The 13829-nt window shown below is 51.0% G+C and overlaps 1 protein-coding gene across 1 annotated transcript in view; it reads left to right on the forward strand.

Annotated features, from left to right (window-relative positions):
- Nucleotides 1-11795: 11795 nt before the first annotated feature.
- LOC125438361 (pro-neuregulin-3, membrane-bound isoform-like) overlaps nt 11796-13829 on the forward strand; it is a 347918-nt gene continuing 345884 nt past the window's right edge. The window contains exon 1 of the mRNA XM_048506779.1: nt 11796-12566. Within this exon, the coding sequence (XP_048362736.1) occupies nt 11807-12566 (760 nt within the window). The 5' untranslated portion in view covers nt 11796-11806. The remainder of the gene's footprint in view (nt 12567-13829) is intronic.

Consider the following 13829-nt stretch of genomic DNA (forward strand, 5'->3'; position numbering starts at 1 on the left):
GAGTTCACAGAGTAGGTTACTAATAGTATTTATTGTGTGCCCGAGAGGGGAACACTAATTGGTGATTTTGCCACGTGATTTTTTGCCTTGAATTCGCCCGCCTCCTCTCAGCAGTAGCAGCAGAATTTGAAACGTCTAGCAGGAGGTGCACTGCACCAGCGTTTACGTGGCAACCTGTACATGTGCATTCATTTATACCCAAGGACTGGTGCAGTGGCTGCGTCCTTACTTAGCCCATCCCGGGAATGCCCGCCCGGAATGCCTGGCCCGCATCCCTGTGGCGCCCAGCCCATTGGCACTATGCCACAGTTTGAATCCCACCACCATGGGAACCTGTTACTAAATTTTTTGGATCCCACCACTGACCAGATGCCTTTGGGAGCTCACATGCAGGTTGTGAAAGCAATGGCCTTCTGCTGCTGCTGCTCCCGATCACCTGGTCTGCTAAGGCATTTGCAATCTCAGATCAAGGAGGATCAAGATTGGTAGCCATAGGTTGACTTCTCCTCCATAAATCTTTCCAAGCCCCTTTTAAAGCTATCCAGGTTAGTGGCCATCACCACCTCCTGTGGCAGCATATTGCCCAACTCTCCATAGTGACTGCTGAAAAGAGTTCCCACCACCTCCTCTTTCCATTATATATTGTTCGTCAACTTGCCATGAGGCTGGAGTTAAATTAGCCAATGGTGTTTGTCTCCAAAGAGATTTTGGCAAAGGTCTATATGGCAACGCCATCATTTCAAAGTCATACAATTCATCCACCTCTCTGTCACTGACAGCCTGATTGGCCGTTCTGCCAAATAATTCCTGTTGATTCGTTGCAACTGAAAGTCTTTAAGAAACTCACCCTGCTTTTGCCAAATAGCTGAGGGTTTCAAAACCGCTGCCACCATGTTTGTCTTCCTAATATTTATCATACATGTCTGGCTATGAACTCTCAGCAAAAGGAATTCTAGGAGGACACAGTCAGTTTATGAGTGTGTCAAACCTTGGATCTGGAAATCACGGAAACTGCAGATTTGTTCTAAAGTCTTTATTTCAGAGAGTAGGTAACATTGTCAAAGAGGAATCTGGCGATTCCTGCGCAAACCCATCGCCTACATCCCGTTGTCCCCTCCCACCAAGCCAAACAGTTCCCATTATCCCTCTACAAATCACAAAGCTTTTACTACAAAGCACTGCAAGTCTGGGAACAGTTCATACTTCCCTGCGATAAGAAGTGTGAACTGTTCCCAGTTTCATCGGATGTCATAGGGTGAGTGAGGGAAGACACGGACCTTAAGCCACAAATATCAAGGAATGATAAACCCCCTTCCCCTGCTCTGCCTGCCATCCGTCACTGACAGGCTCAGTCCTGACAGAGAGCCAGCATGTTGTAGCAGTTAAAGTGTCAGACTAGCACCTGGGGAACTCAAGTTGGAATCCACACTCTGTCAAGTCAACTTAATGGGTAACCTTGGTCCAGTCACACAAACTCAGCTTTGACCTTGGCTAGTATCTGAATGGGAGAGCTCCAAGGAAGGTGTGACATGGGGGCAAAAAATGGCAAACCACCTCTGAATATCTCTTGCCTTGAAAACCCTTTGGGGTCACCATAAGTCAGCAGTGAAGAAGAAGAAGAAGAAGAAGAAGAAGAAGAAGAAGAAGAAGAAGAAGAAGAAGAAGAAGAAGAAGAAGAAGAAGAAGAAGAAGAAGAAGAAGAAGAAGAAGAAGAAGAAGAAGAAGAAGAAGAAGAAGAAGAAGAAGGGTTTCCAGGTCTAGGTTGGAAAATCCCTGGAAATTTGGGAGTAGATGGTGGGGTTTGGGGAGGTGGGACTTCAGCGGGGTATAATGCCATAGAAGAAGAAGAGTTTGGATTTATATCCCCCCTTTCTCTCCTGCAGGAGACTCAAAGGGGCTGACAATCTCCTTGCCCTTCCCCTCTCACAACAAACACCCTGTGAGGTAGGTGGGGCTGAGAGAGCTCCAAGAAGCTGTGACTAGCCCAAGGTCACCCAGCTGGCGTGTGTGGGAGTGTACAGGCTAATCCTGAATTCCCACAGAGGCTTGCCTCCCACGAAGCTCCAGGCAGCAGAGCTGGGAATCAAACCCAGTTCCTCCAGATTAGATACACAAGCTCTTAACCTCCTACGCCACTGCTGCTCCTATTGTGACTTGAAGGCACTTTCCCGCACCCCACCGACTACAGCAGATATCTCCAACATGGCGGCCGTGGGCCCCGAGGCATCTGCTGACACCTTTTTCTGCCCCCCACTAAGTGTTTATAGGAAATGTGAGGAGGCAATGGGAAACCCTATGGTCTGGCCACGAGTCAAGTATGACTTGACGGTTTAAAAAAAAAAAGGCCACTTCCTGCTGAAGTCTATCATTTAAAAGAATTATTGATCATATATGTTGGCCTGCGAGAGTTTTCTGCCATCTTCGCTGTAAATGTATAAGATTGTTTGGAGGCATTTGTTATGGCTTGAGACTGTTCTATTCAATGTTGGAAATCGCCCTGAGCTCCTAGGGAAGGGTGATGATAAGTCTAATCCAGTGTTTCCCAACCTTTTCAAGGTCAGGGTACCCTTGACCTCACTCTTCATATCTCACGGTACCCCTGCCGCCACCCTCCACCTTCCCTCCCATTGCCCCTGCTTGCCACGCTTACCTTCCCCTCCCAGGGTGAAGAAGAGGAGAGTTTTGGATTTATATCCCCCCTTTCTCTCCTGCAGGAGACTCAAAGGGGCTGACAATCTCCTTGCCCTTCCCCCTCACAACAAACACCCTGTGAGGTGGGCGGGGCTGAGAGAGCTCCGAGAAGCTGTGACTAGCCCAAGGTCACCCAGCTGGTGTGTGTGGGAGTGTACAGGCGAATCTGAATTCCCCAGATAAGCCTCCACAGCTCAGGCGGCAGAGCGGGGAATCAAACCCGGTTCCTCCAGATTAGATACATGAGCTCCTAACCTCCTACGCCACTGCTGCTCCCTTCCTGAAGGGAAGCACTGGGGGGGGGGGGTGGCTGCTGACCTTGTGGCAGGCCCTGCCCTATGGGCCAGCTCCATGTCCTTGCTGGCACCAGTGGGAGACACCACAAAAGTGAGGGGGGGCGGTAGTGTTGCCGCAGTACCCCTGGGACATGCTCACTTCACCCCAGGGTACCACAGTACCCTGGTTGAGAATGGCTGGTCTAATCAATCGATCAATAAAATTAACGTGTGCGTGTAAAGATGAAAATGTATATAGTATAAAGGGGAGCATCAGTTGCCCCTCCTCAAAAAAAATGTAGATCTGGTTCAGAGAAGCTGCGCTTAGGGGTGTCAGCCAGCAGGGGAGGCCAAGAGATCTCCCAGCATTACAACTGAGCTCCAGATGTCTGAGATCAGAAAATGGCTCCTTTGGAGAGTGGATTCTATGGCATTGTGCCCTGATTAGGTCTCTTTCCAAATCCTTCTCTCCCCAGGTTCCATCCTCAAATCTCCAGGAATTTCCCAATTCAGAGTTGGCAACAATATGATGGAGCTTTAGTTACACTAATAAACTTTTGACACTTTATCCAACCCGCATATCAGCATGAAGAGCCCGTGTGGTGCTGTGGTTAAGAGAGACGGACTCTGATCCAACTAATAAGAAGATATCAATAACAGCATTAGAATTGTATACACTGTACAAATATAGTTATGCTATTTTTCTTTTCTTTCTTCTAATCTACCAGTTCAATAATCAGCTACGCTATCTTTTTTCTGTTGTGGATACAGAATCACACTCGCCCTGTCAAAAATTGTATAACTAGAAATTCTTGTAACAAAAGAGAAGTCTCCTTTATCACTGTTTCATTCCTTTATATTATTATTATTATTATTATTATTATTATTACTACTACTACTACTACTACTACTACTACTACTACTTTTATTTATTTATTTATTTGTTTGTTTGTTTGTTTGTTTGTTTGTTTGTTTATTTAATATACCGCCCTATCCCCAGAGGGCTCAGGGCGGTGTACAACATAAAAACATCATATATAAAATCATCACAATACTATTATCATAAATACAGTTAAAAACAGCATACTATATGTTTTTGTACTTTCTTTTTTTACATCTCAATAAAACTATTTTTTTTTAAAAAAAGAGTGATGGACTCTAATCTGGAGAACGGGGTTGGATTCCCCACTCCTCCATACAAGTGGCAAACTCTAATCTGGTGAACTGGATTTGTTTCCCCGCCCCTCCACATTAAGCCTGTTGGGTGACCTTGAGCTAGTCACAGTTCTTGCAGCCTGCCTACCCCACAAGGTGTCTGTTGCGGGAAGAGGAGGGACAAAGTTTTTAAGATGCTTTCAGACTCCTTGCAGGAGAGAAGGTCAGGGTGTAAATCCCAACTCTTCTTTATATCAGATTACATGATTGCAACCTATGCAGGGTTGGGATTTTTATGTACTTTTTTTTTTCTTAGAATGACACTCACATTATATTCTCTTCACACAGAGAAGCAGCAGAATGTCAAGAAGAAATCTAGAAGTCTGAGACCTTCTCTGTGGCTCCTTCTGCAAAGGCAACCCATGTGGCCTGTGTTACAATTTGCACACAGGTGCTGGGGCCATCCGGGATCGCTGGCATCCCGGAATCAGGATGCAGCATGATTGGCACAGGAAATGCCATTTCCCTGAGAACTGTGCATCTGAGAATCCCCCCATGGCAGAATTTCCCCAGCCAAGAATCCCCCCTGCCCAAGAATCCTTCACACACACAAAATGGCAGCCTCCTAGAGCACAGGTGTCAAACTTGCAGCCCTCCAGATGTTATGGACTACAGTTTCCATCATCCCCTGTCAGCATGATGCTGGCAGGGGATGATGGGAGCTGTAATACACAACATCTGGAGGGCCACGAGTTGGACACCTATGTCCTAGAGAGCAGTGTGGTGGCGAACACTTTGGCACTCAGAATGTTATGAACTACAATTCCCATCAGCCCCTTCAGCATGGCCAATTGGCCATGCTGGTAGGGACATGGGACTGATAGTCCATAACCCTGGAGTGCTTCAAGGTTCGTCACCACACACTACCCTAGAGAATCCACTCTAGCCATGCCCATCTGGAGAATCCCACCATAATAGTGGATGGGAGGGGAGGAAATAGAACGCTTCCTGCTTGCCGTAGTTTGAATGGGCAAGGAGGAAGCGTCTGAAACCCTGTTTGAAGGGGGAAAGTCACTAATTTAGCAACTTTCATTTAACCTGGTTCATTAGAAATGTTTAAGGGGGCAAGTTCTGCGGGAATTTCTCCCGCATAACACTTTTTTTTTCACACCCCTGAACCCTTTATTTTTGGCCTGTGCGGAATCACGCTCTGTCATGATAGTGTCCTGCATTTGCTCCACCAGGACATTTCTCAGAGGAGGAATATTCAAACGTTTGGACCCGCAAACTCCAGCAAAGCATCAGAACCATCACATTCTGCCTTTTGATACCATGGTGCCGCAACTCTGAACCTTTGTGGCTCTTTATTTATTTCCTTCTTGCTAATGACCTTATTTCTAGTTAGGTGGAACAGACATTTGAGTCAGAGAGCGCCTGGCCTGACTTCATATTAAGAAATGGAAATATTTTGTGTCACTGTTGGTAGTTCAAATGTAAATGGTGCCTGATTTGGAGGTGAATGAGAAACGGTGTATGTGCGTGGGGGGGTGTCATAGGGCTGCCAACTTCCAGGTGGTGCCTGGAGAGCTAGAATTACACCCGATTTCCATGTGACAGAGGTCAGAAATGGAGAAAATGGTCATTTTGGAAAGTGGACTCTACAGATTTCTACCCCATTTTAGTCCCCCCCTAAACCTGCTTTCCTCAGGTTTCACCCCAAAATATCCAGGTATTTCTCAACCTAGATCTAATAACTCTACTGTGGTATGATGCATTTAAAGAGGCAATGCCTCTTTGGGGTTTGGGGTGTTTTTTTTTCAATATTCAGCCTTCAGATTGGAGGTGGAGATCCTAAGCCTCCCTCCCCTCTCTGAAATGAACTGTCACTCATTTTACTATCTGGTTTCACCTGACATAGTGCTAACTGGCAGCTTGCTTGCTTTCCAAATTGCCAGTGTGCTCTTTAACTCAGTGCTGGAATCTGTGGCTTGGCAGTATTCGACACCTGCTGCTGGAGAGCTTGACTACGCACCATAGTCCTTATACCTATGACAGAAGAGTTTAGATTTATACCTTACTTTTCTGTCCTTTAAGGAGTCTCAATGCGGCTTTCCTTTCTTTTCCCTACGACAGACATCTTGTGAGGTAGGTGTGGTTGAGAGAGTTTGGAGAGAACTGGGACTAGCCCAAGGTCACCACAACGGTTCTTCCCATATGATTTCAAAACTATCAGAAGGGCTTTAAATATTTATATATATATATTAACACTGACTTAAGGTTGATTGTGGAAGTGATATACCTTGTCAAATTGACATGGTCTAGTAAAGTAATACCAAAAAGGGTGTCCACACACACACACACTTGTGCAGTGATGGCGAACCTTTTCGAGACCGTGTGCCCAAATTACAACACAAACCCCACTTATTTATCGCAAAGTGCCAACGCAGCAATTTAACCTGAATAACCCCCCCTCAAGCAGGGGGCCAGCCTGCTGTAGCCTCCAGCAAGTCCCACATGCACTACTCTGTGCCACTCTAGCATCTCTGCCGCCTCTGCCCTCCCCAAGGCAGCAGCCACCTGGAGCACAGGCACCAGGCCCACCAGCCTCCCTGCTTGCTAAGGTGCACGCACATCAAGTCCAGCGGCCCAGGCCAGCCTAGATGTGTGTGAGGGGGGGTGATCCCCCCCCACATGACAAACTCTGTGTGTACGTGCCCACAGAGAGGGCTCTGAGTGCCACCTCTGGCACCCGTGCCATAGGTTCGCCACCACTGCACTAGTGGCAGGCAACCTTTCCTAATGTAGGGTGCACAGAAAGAACAGGGAACCGACAGGCGGGCAAAATGACAGATGAGCTCAGTTAGGGACACTTTGCTGGAGACTCTCTTTGTAAACAACAACATATGTCCCGACTCGGCCTCTGTGATCTGCAGAGGCGAATTTGCTGGTGGACCCCAGCCCCTCAATGATGTGACTGGCCTCTACCTGGGCCAGGACTTCCTCTGCCCTGGCCCCTGCCTGGTGGAACACTCTCTCTCCAGCCAGGACCTTGGACAGTTCCACGGGGTCTGTAAAATGGAGCAGTTCCACTGGGCTGTTTTTTTGGGGGGGGGGAGTTGCTGATTGCCTCCCATGCCATTTCCCCAACACACCATCATCATTGGTCGTCATGTGCTGTGCCCAGACCCCTCCCAAGGGGATAGGAGGTTTCTTTCGGGTTATTATGTAATGTTAGGTTTTTCTCTGTTTTGTTGAAGTTGTATTTAATGGAGTTTGTTTTAAGGATTCAGTTGTAATTTTCATTGTTTATTTTTTTTAATCTTCTGTACACCACCCAGAGACCTTCAAGGGTGATGGTATAACAAATGGAACAAATAAAATAAACAAATAAACAACAAAAACAGGAAAAATCCAATGTGAAGCAAATTATGGTGGGGTAAGTAGTGCGCACATAAATGGCCTAGGTCGAAGAGGATGCCAGCATGGTTAAGCCACCTTGTCACAGAAGCTGCAAAAGGGAAGGCCCTTTAAAAAGTGTAACGGTTTTTAAATGAGGAAAATTTAAAAAGAGTATACATTTTGGTAATACTAAATACCAAGGCAAATGTAAAACAGGGGAATAAAAATCTGTTTCTTGTAATACTTTTTTTTAATTCTCAACATTAAAAATACCACTATACACTTTATGTCCACCACCGCATCAATACAAAATAAAAGAAAAAAATGCAAGAAAACACACCAAAAATTAAGACATAAATTTTACAGTAACTAAACACTACCTATTATAACTAAATTAAACACATGCTCACACACACAAAACATATAAAGACTTCCCGCTATCTCATTGTTGGATTCTAATTCATTCTATGTTCGTGCACCTATTTAAAATGAAACAATTTAGGGCATAAACATCTCTTTAAAAACACCGTGAATAGCTGGGAAACAAAGCAACAGAATTGGTAGATTGAAAAGATAGAAAAGAAGGGCGCGAAGAAGAAACTGCCGATCTGTCAGTCTAAGCAGCCCCAAGTAAGTTGGTGGAAAGTATGATTAAACCTAAAAATGATTCAAGGGAAATGTGATTTAATAAGCCTGGGTCAGGATGAATCAGTATGGTTTCTGCCAAAGGAAGTTTCACCACACCAACATTTCATCATCCAAACGTGTTGACAAATAGGTAAATGGAGAGGATTACAAAGACAACTCTAGCTGTGCTTCCACACAAGCGTTTGACAAAACACTTCGTATCGACGGGCAATGATTTTCAAAGAAAAAAATAAGCAGTGGAGTTCCAAGAGTCTGTATTGAAATTAATAACATTTTACTGAGTGACTATTGTGGAGTTTGGGGGGAGTTTTTGCTCCTAATGTTTCACCCGCATCTGTGGCTGGTATCTTCAGGGGCCTGTCACAGAACTGTGATTTTAGAGCGAAGAACTAGGATTTGTCACAACTCAGAAGCTAAGAAGGGTCTACCTTGGTCAGTTATTGGATGGGGGATCCTCAGGGAAGTCCTCAGGGAGCAGCAGTGGCGTAGGAGGTTAAGAGCAGCAGTGGCGTAGGAGGTTAAGAGCTTGTGTATCTAATCTGGAGGAACCGGGTTTGATTCCCAGCTCTGCTGCCTGAGCTGTGGAGGCTTATCTGGGGAATTCAGATTAGCCTGTACACTCCCACACATGCCAGCTGGGTGACCTTGGGCTAGTCACAGCAGGGACTCTCAAGCACCTCCACAGGGTGTTTGTTGTGGGAGGAGGGCAGGCTTGTCACTTTGAGTCTCCTGCAGGAGAGAAAGGAGGGATATAAATCCAAACTCCTCCTCCTCCTCCTCCTCCTCCTCCTCCTCCTCCTCCTCCTCCTCCTCCTTCTTCTTCTTCTTCTTCTTCTTCTTCTTCTTCTTCTTCTTCTTCTTCTTCTTCTTCTTCTTCTTCTTCTTCTTCTTCTTCTTCTTCTTCTTCTTCTTCTTCTTCTTCTTCTTCTTCTTCTTCTTCTTCTTCCAGAGTTGCTATACAGACAGCCAATAGCTATTCAGCCCTGAAGTCTCTTGCCTAAAAATCCTATGGGGTCATTGCAAGTAGAAGATGATTTGGGGTTTATACCCCACTTTTCCCAAACGTAAGGAGGCTCAAAGCAGCCTGCAATCACCTTCCCTTCCTCTTCCTACAACAGACACCTTGTGCAGTAGGTGAGGCTGAGAGAGTTCTGAGAGAACTGTGACTAGACCAAGGTCACCCAGCAGGAATGTAGAAGTGGGGAAACAAATCCAGTTCACCAGATAAGATGTTGCCGCTCATGTGGAGGAGTGGGAATCTAACTCGGTTCCCCAAATTAGAGTCCACCTGCTCTTAATCACTACATCAAGCTGGCTATCTGGACCTGTTTTCTGTGAGGGAACTGGACATATTCCCTATAAGGGAAGGTATTCAGGATTTTAAGATAACCAGTGGGGGGAGAGAGATTTTTCTCCCTGTTTGCTATGGTTCACTCTTGACACCATCCCATGAAACTGATCAGCATTAGTGTAGTGGTTAAGAACAGATGCACTCTAATATGGCAGGCAACAGCAAGCCACCTCTCATAAGGGACCCAGCGTGGCGTAGTGGTTAAGAGCAGGTGCATTCTAATCTGGAGAACCGGGTTTGATTCCCCGCTCTTCCCTTTGAGCAGTGGAGGCTTATCTGGTGAACTAGATTAGCTTGTGCACTCCAACACATGTCAGCTGGGTGACCTTGGGCTAGTCACACTTCTTCGGAGCTCTCTCAGCCCCACCCACCTGGCAGGGTGTTTGTTGTGAGGGGGGACAGGAAAGGAGATTGTAAGCCTCTTTGAGTCTCCTTACAGGAGAGAAAGGGGGGATATAAATTTAAACTCCTCCTCCTCCTCCTCCTCCTCCTCCTCCTCCTCCTCCTCCTCTTCTTCTTCTTCTTCTTCTTCTTCTTCTTCTTCTTCTTCTTCTTCTTCTTCTTCTTCTTCTTCTTCTTCTTCTTCTTCCTTCTGTCAGCTGTTTGTTGACCAACAAACCAAAACCTAGTAGTGGGATCCAAATAATTTAACAACTGGTTGTTTACAAGCACTATTTTAAGAACTGGTTCTGCCGAAGTGGTGCGAACCTGCTGAATCCCACCACTGCAAACACCCTACCCAAAATTTGCCAGTGCGAGGGGGAAAGCAAGATACAACTATCAAAAGAGCGAACTTCCCTGAGCGGACAGTCTTCCTCACAACAGCAACCCGGCTAGGTAGGTCACCGGGCTAGATGTCCCCCCCATTCCAGGATCCCTAGCGCCTGTGGGGGTTCATAAGCAAGGGAAAGCTCTCTCTCTCCCCGCCCGCCCCCCGTGAGGATTTCCTGACTGCACCGCGTTTGCCACCCCCCCCCCCCCAAATCATCTGCTTATGGGGTCCGGCGTTCCCCCCTCCTACGGGGGTCTCTCTCCTCTTCTCCAAGCACATGTGCCCCTTCTGACATCCAGCCGCATCGTCCGCCGCCGGAGCTCCCCCCTACCCACCCCCGAGCTGGGGTCGTCGCCCGGCTCTGCCCCCCTCCCCCGCCCCCAGGCCTTGGCCCGGAGCGCCGATCGGGACCGGGGGGGCGCCTTGCAGCAAGCAGGGAGGGAAGTGGGGGGGGGGAAACCCAATCCGATCCGGGGGAGGTGGCTTCCCGGCCCAGCCCGCCGCCGCCGCCGCTGCCGCCGCCCCTCGCCTCCGGTCTGCTGCAACCAGGGACGCACAGTGGCACCGGCTGCCTCGCCGCAAGGATCCCGGCGCTCGCGGAGGATTGCTGGCTGGCTGGCTTTCTTTTGGTCATTTTTTTTTGGCAAGGGGGGGGCCATCGGGTTGCTCTCCCCCCGCTCCGGATCCGGGCTGAACCCGCGGCTCCTTGCGGCTCGGACTAAGAGGCGGGGGGGGCGGCCTCCGCGAAGCGCTGCGGGTGCAGGGAGGGAGGAGGGGGGGGGGGAGCGACCGGCTGCTCCGCCGCCTCGGAAGGGGAAGGCAGGAAGCGGGCGCCGCCGAGGGATGCCGCCGGGGACGAGGGGACGGCATCGCCCCGCAACGGGAGGTCTTCCAGCGGCGGCGCTTGAGGACTGAGGATCTCGAGGGGGGGCGTCGGAAGCGGATCGCCCCGTGGCGGGGGGGCCGCCTTCTTTCTTTTTCCTTTTTTGATCTCGAAAGGGCATCGTCTGGATCTGGATCTCTCTTTTTTTGTGTGTGTGTGTGTTTTTTTTTCCTTCTCTCTATTGCGACGAGAGGAAGAGGAAACCGGAGGTAAAAAAAAAAAGGAAAGGAGAGGGGGGGGGGAAGATCACCGGGAGCCTTCCTCCTCTTCCTCATCATCGGCATCCTCCTCTCCTATCCAGGATGGGGCCGGCGTGGCCATTTCAGCTGATTCAGCACCGGCGGCGGGGAGGCTTGTGCGTGTGGAGGCGATGAAGGGGGGTGCCGAGAGGCGGCTGCCCAGAAGGGGAGGGGGGGACAGGATGCCCGGTTGGTAACCGACGGCCGCTCCCCCCTTCCCTTCCGTCGGCTCTCCCCCCTTCTCTCTCTCTCTCTCTCTCTCTCTCTGCGACCCCCCCACCCTTTCCCCCTTTCCCCCGGCCCCCCTTTCCCCTCCCCCCTCCGCATGCTGCCCCCTCCCCCCCGATGCCGCTTCTTTCCCCCGGGGGGAGGGTGTGAAAGACGCCGGGGAGGATGAGCGAAGGGGTCGCCTCGCCCCCGGGGGCTGCCGCCGCCGCCGCCGCCCAGGAAGGCGGCGGGGGGGCGGCGGGGGGCGACGGGGCCCCCGACCCGGCGGCCCGCGAGGTGCGCTGCGGCGACTGCCTGGTGTGGAACCGGCAGCAGACGTGGCTGTGCGCCGTGCCCCTCTTCATCGGCGTGGTGGGCCTGGGGCTCAGCCTGATGCTGCTCAAGTGGATCGTGGTGGGCGCCGTCCAGGAGTACGTGCCCCCCCAGCTGATGGACTCCAAGGGCATCGAGCAGGACCCCTTCTTCCTCTCCAAGCCCTCCGCCGTGCCCAAGAGCGTGGAGACCACCACCACCACCACCACCGCCGCGGCCGCCACGTCCAGGCCCCCCAACCGGATCAGCACCCGCCTCACCACCATGACCAAGGCGCCCACCCGCTTGCCCGGCACCCGGGGACCCATCCGGGCCGGCCCGCCGCGCTCCACCACGCCGCGCCACCCCGTGGGGCCCCCCACCGTCTTGGCTCCCACCAGCACCACCACCGCGGCCGTGGCCCCCCCGGGCACCACCCTGCTGATCTCCCGCCCGGCGCCTGGCACCCCGGGCACCCCGCCGCTGCCCCTGTGGCCCACTGCGGCATACACTACCTCCTCCTACAAGACCTATCTGCAGGACTCGGCCCCCTCGTGGACCTTGTCGCCCTTCCAAGAGGCCAGCTCCACCACCCTCAGCACCACGCCGGAGGCCCAGCCCAGCCCCAAACACCGTAAGTGGCGCCCAACTTTCGGGAGTGGTCGGGAGGGGGAGCCTTTCCCCCTGTTTTTTCCTCTGTTGGGGGGAGGGGGGTCGACCTGTGCGCTTGTGGACACCTCCGGCACACCTGTGCTTGTGTGGACGGCTCTGGGGCGGCGTGACCCGTGAACGTGTGACTTGGGGTGACTGGTGGGGCACACTTCCTGCGAGTGCCGTCGCTTTCTGCCTCTCCTGGCTCCTCTGGGCAAGAGCTTCCCTTCGTTCCCCCTCTTGTGTGGCGACGCAGGTGCAACCCCCCCCCGTCCCCCAGGTGGAGAAGCCCCCGCCTTGGGTTGCTCACCTTCTTCCCGCTCTCTGGTGTTCAGAGGATGGATTGAGGACTGGGGGCGGTCAGGGGTCCCGAGCAGGGGAGGGTCGGTTTGCAGGTGCTGAGTCCTTTCTTGGAAGGTGCTGACCTTGGCTGGTGGGAGGGTGGGGGGGGGGATGGGAAGGAAGACTGGGAAGCTGGAAAGGTTTGGGGACTGGGAATGTTGCCCAGGTGTTCTCAAGACTCTTGGACAAAGAGCACAGGGTCTCTCTCTCTCTCTCTCTCTCTCTCTCTCTCTCTCTCTCTCTCTCTCTCTCTCTCTGTGTGTGTGTGTGCATTTCCTTTCAGCCTTCTGCCCAACCCTCTCTGCTGCCTTTTGCAAAAACGCTTTCCCAGTCCAGCTGTCATCCGCCACTGGTTTCCCTCTGGGGGGGGGGGGGTGGCTCCCCGTTGCAAAATCAGGAAGGCCGGTTCAATGGGAAGAGAATGGAGGGAAAAGAAGCCTCCCCCTCCCTCCCGTAGATGCATCAGCTCAGGGAAGGCGACTTTCCCCGCCAGCCCAGTTCCAGCTTCATGGAAATAGCACATTGGTGGAATGAGAGGCCCCGTGGGGGTGGATGGGTAAGGCTCCTTTGGGGGTGTCTCTTTCCAAAACTAGTACCCTCCCGGTTAAGAGTCAAGCCCTTTATAGGGATCCAGCCCCCCCCCCCCCCGCCCCGCTTTGCAAAAAAGAAAGAGTCCGATGGCTCACACACCTCCTGTGAAGGTTATCTGGGACAAACATGATCTCTCCGGTCAGCCAGCTTTGGGGTGCTGCGATTTAGGTGGACACCTGGGCGGTTCAAAGTGGGTATCCCCCCTATCCCCCTCCCCCCCCCCACAGCAGAGGAAGCTCTGAGAGCCTCTGGTCATTCTGCTAATTCAGAAAATATAAATCCAAAAGCGGGGCATTCGCTGGAGCATTTATGT

The sequence above is a fragment of the Sphaerodactylus townsendi genome, linkage group LG08 (genome assembly GCF_021028975.2).
Source record: "Sphaerodactylus townsendi isolate TG3544 linkage group LG08, MPM_Stown_v2.3, whole genome shotgun sequence".
Classification (NCBI taxonomy): domain Eukaryota; kingdom Metazoa; phylum Chordata; class Lepidosauria; order Squamata; family Sphaerodactylidae; genus Sphaerodactylus; species Sphaerodactylus townsendi.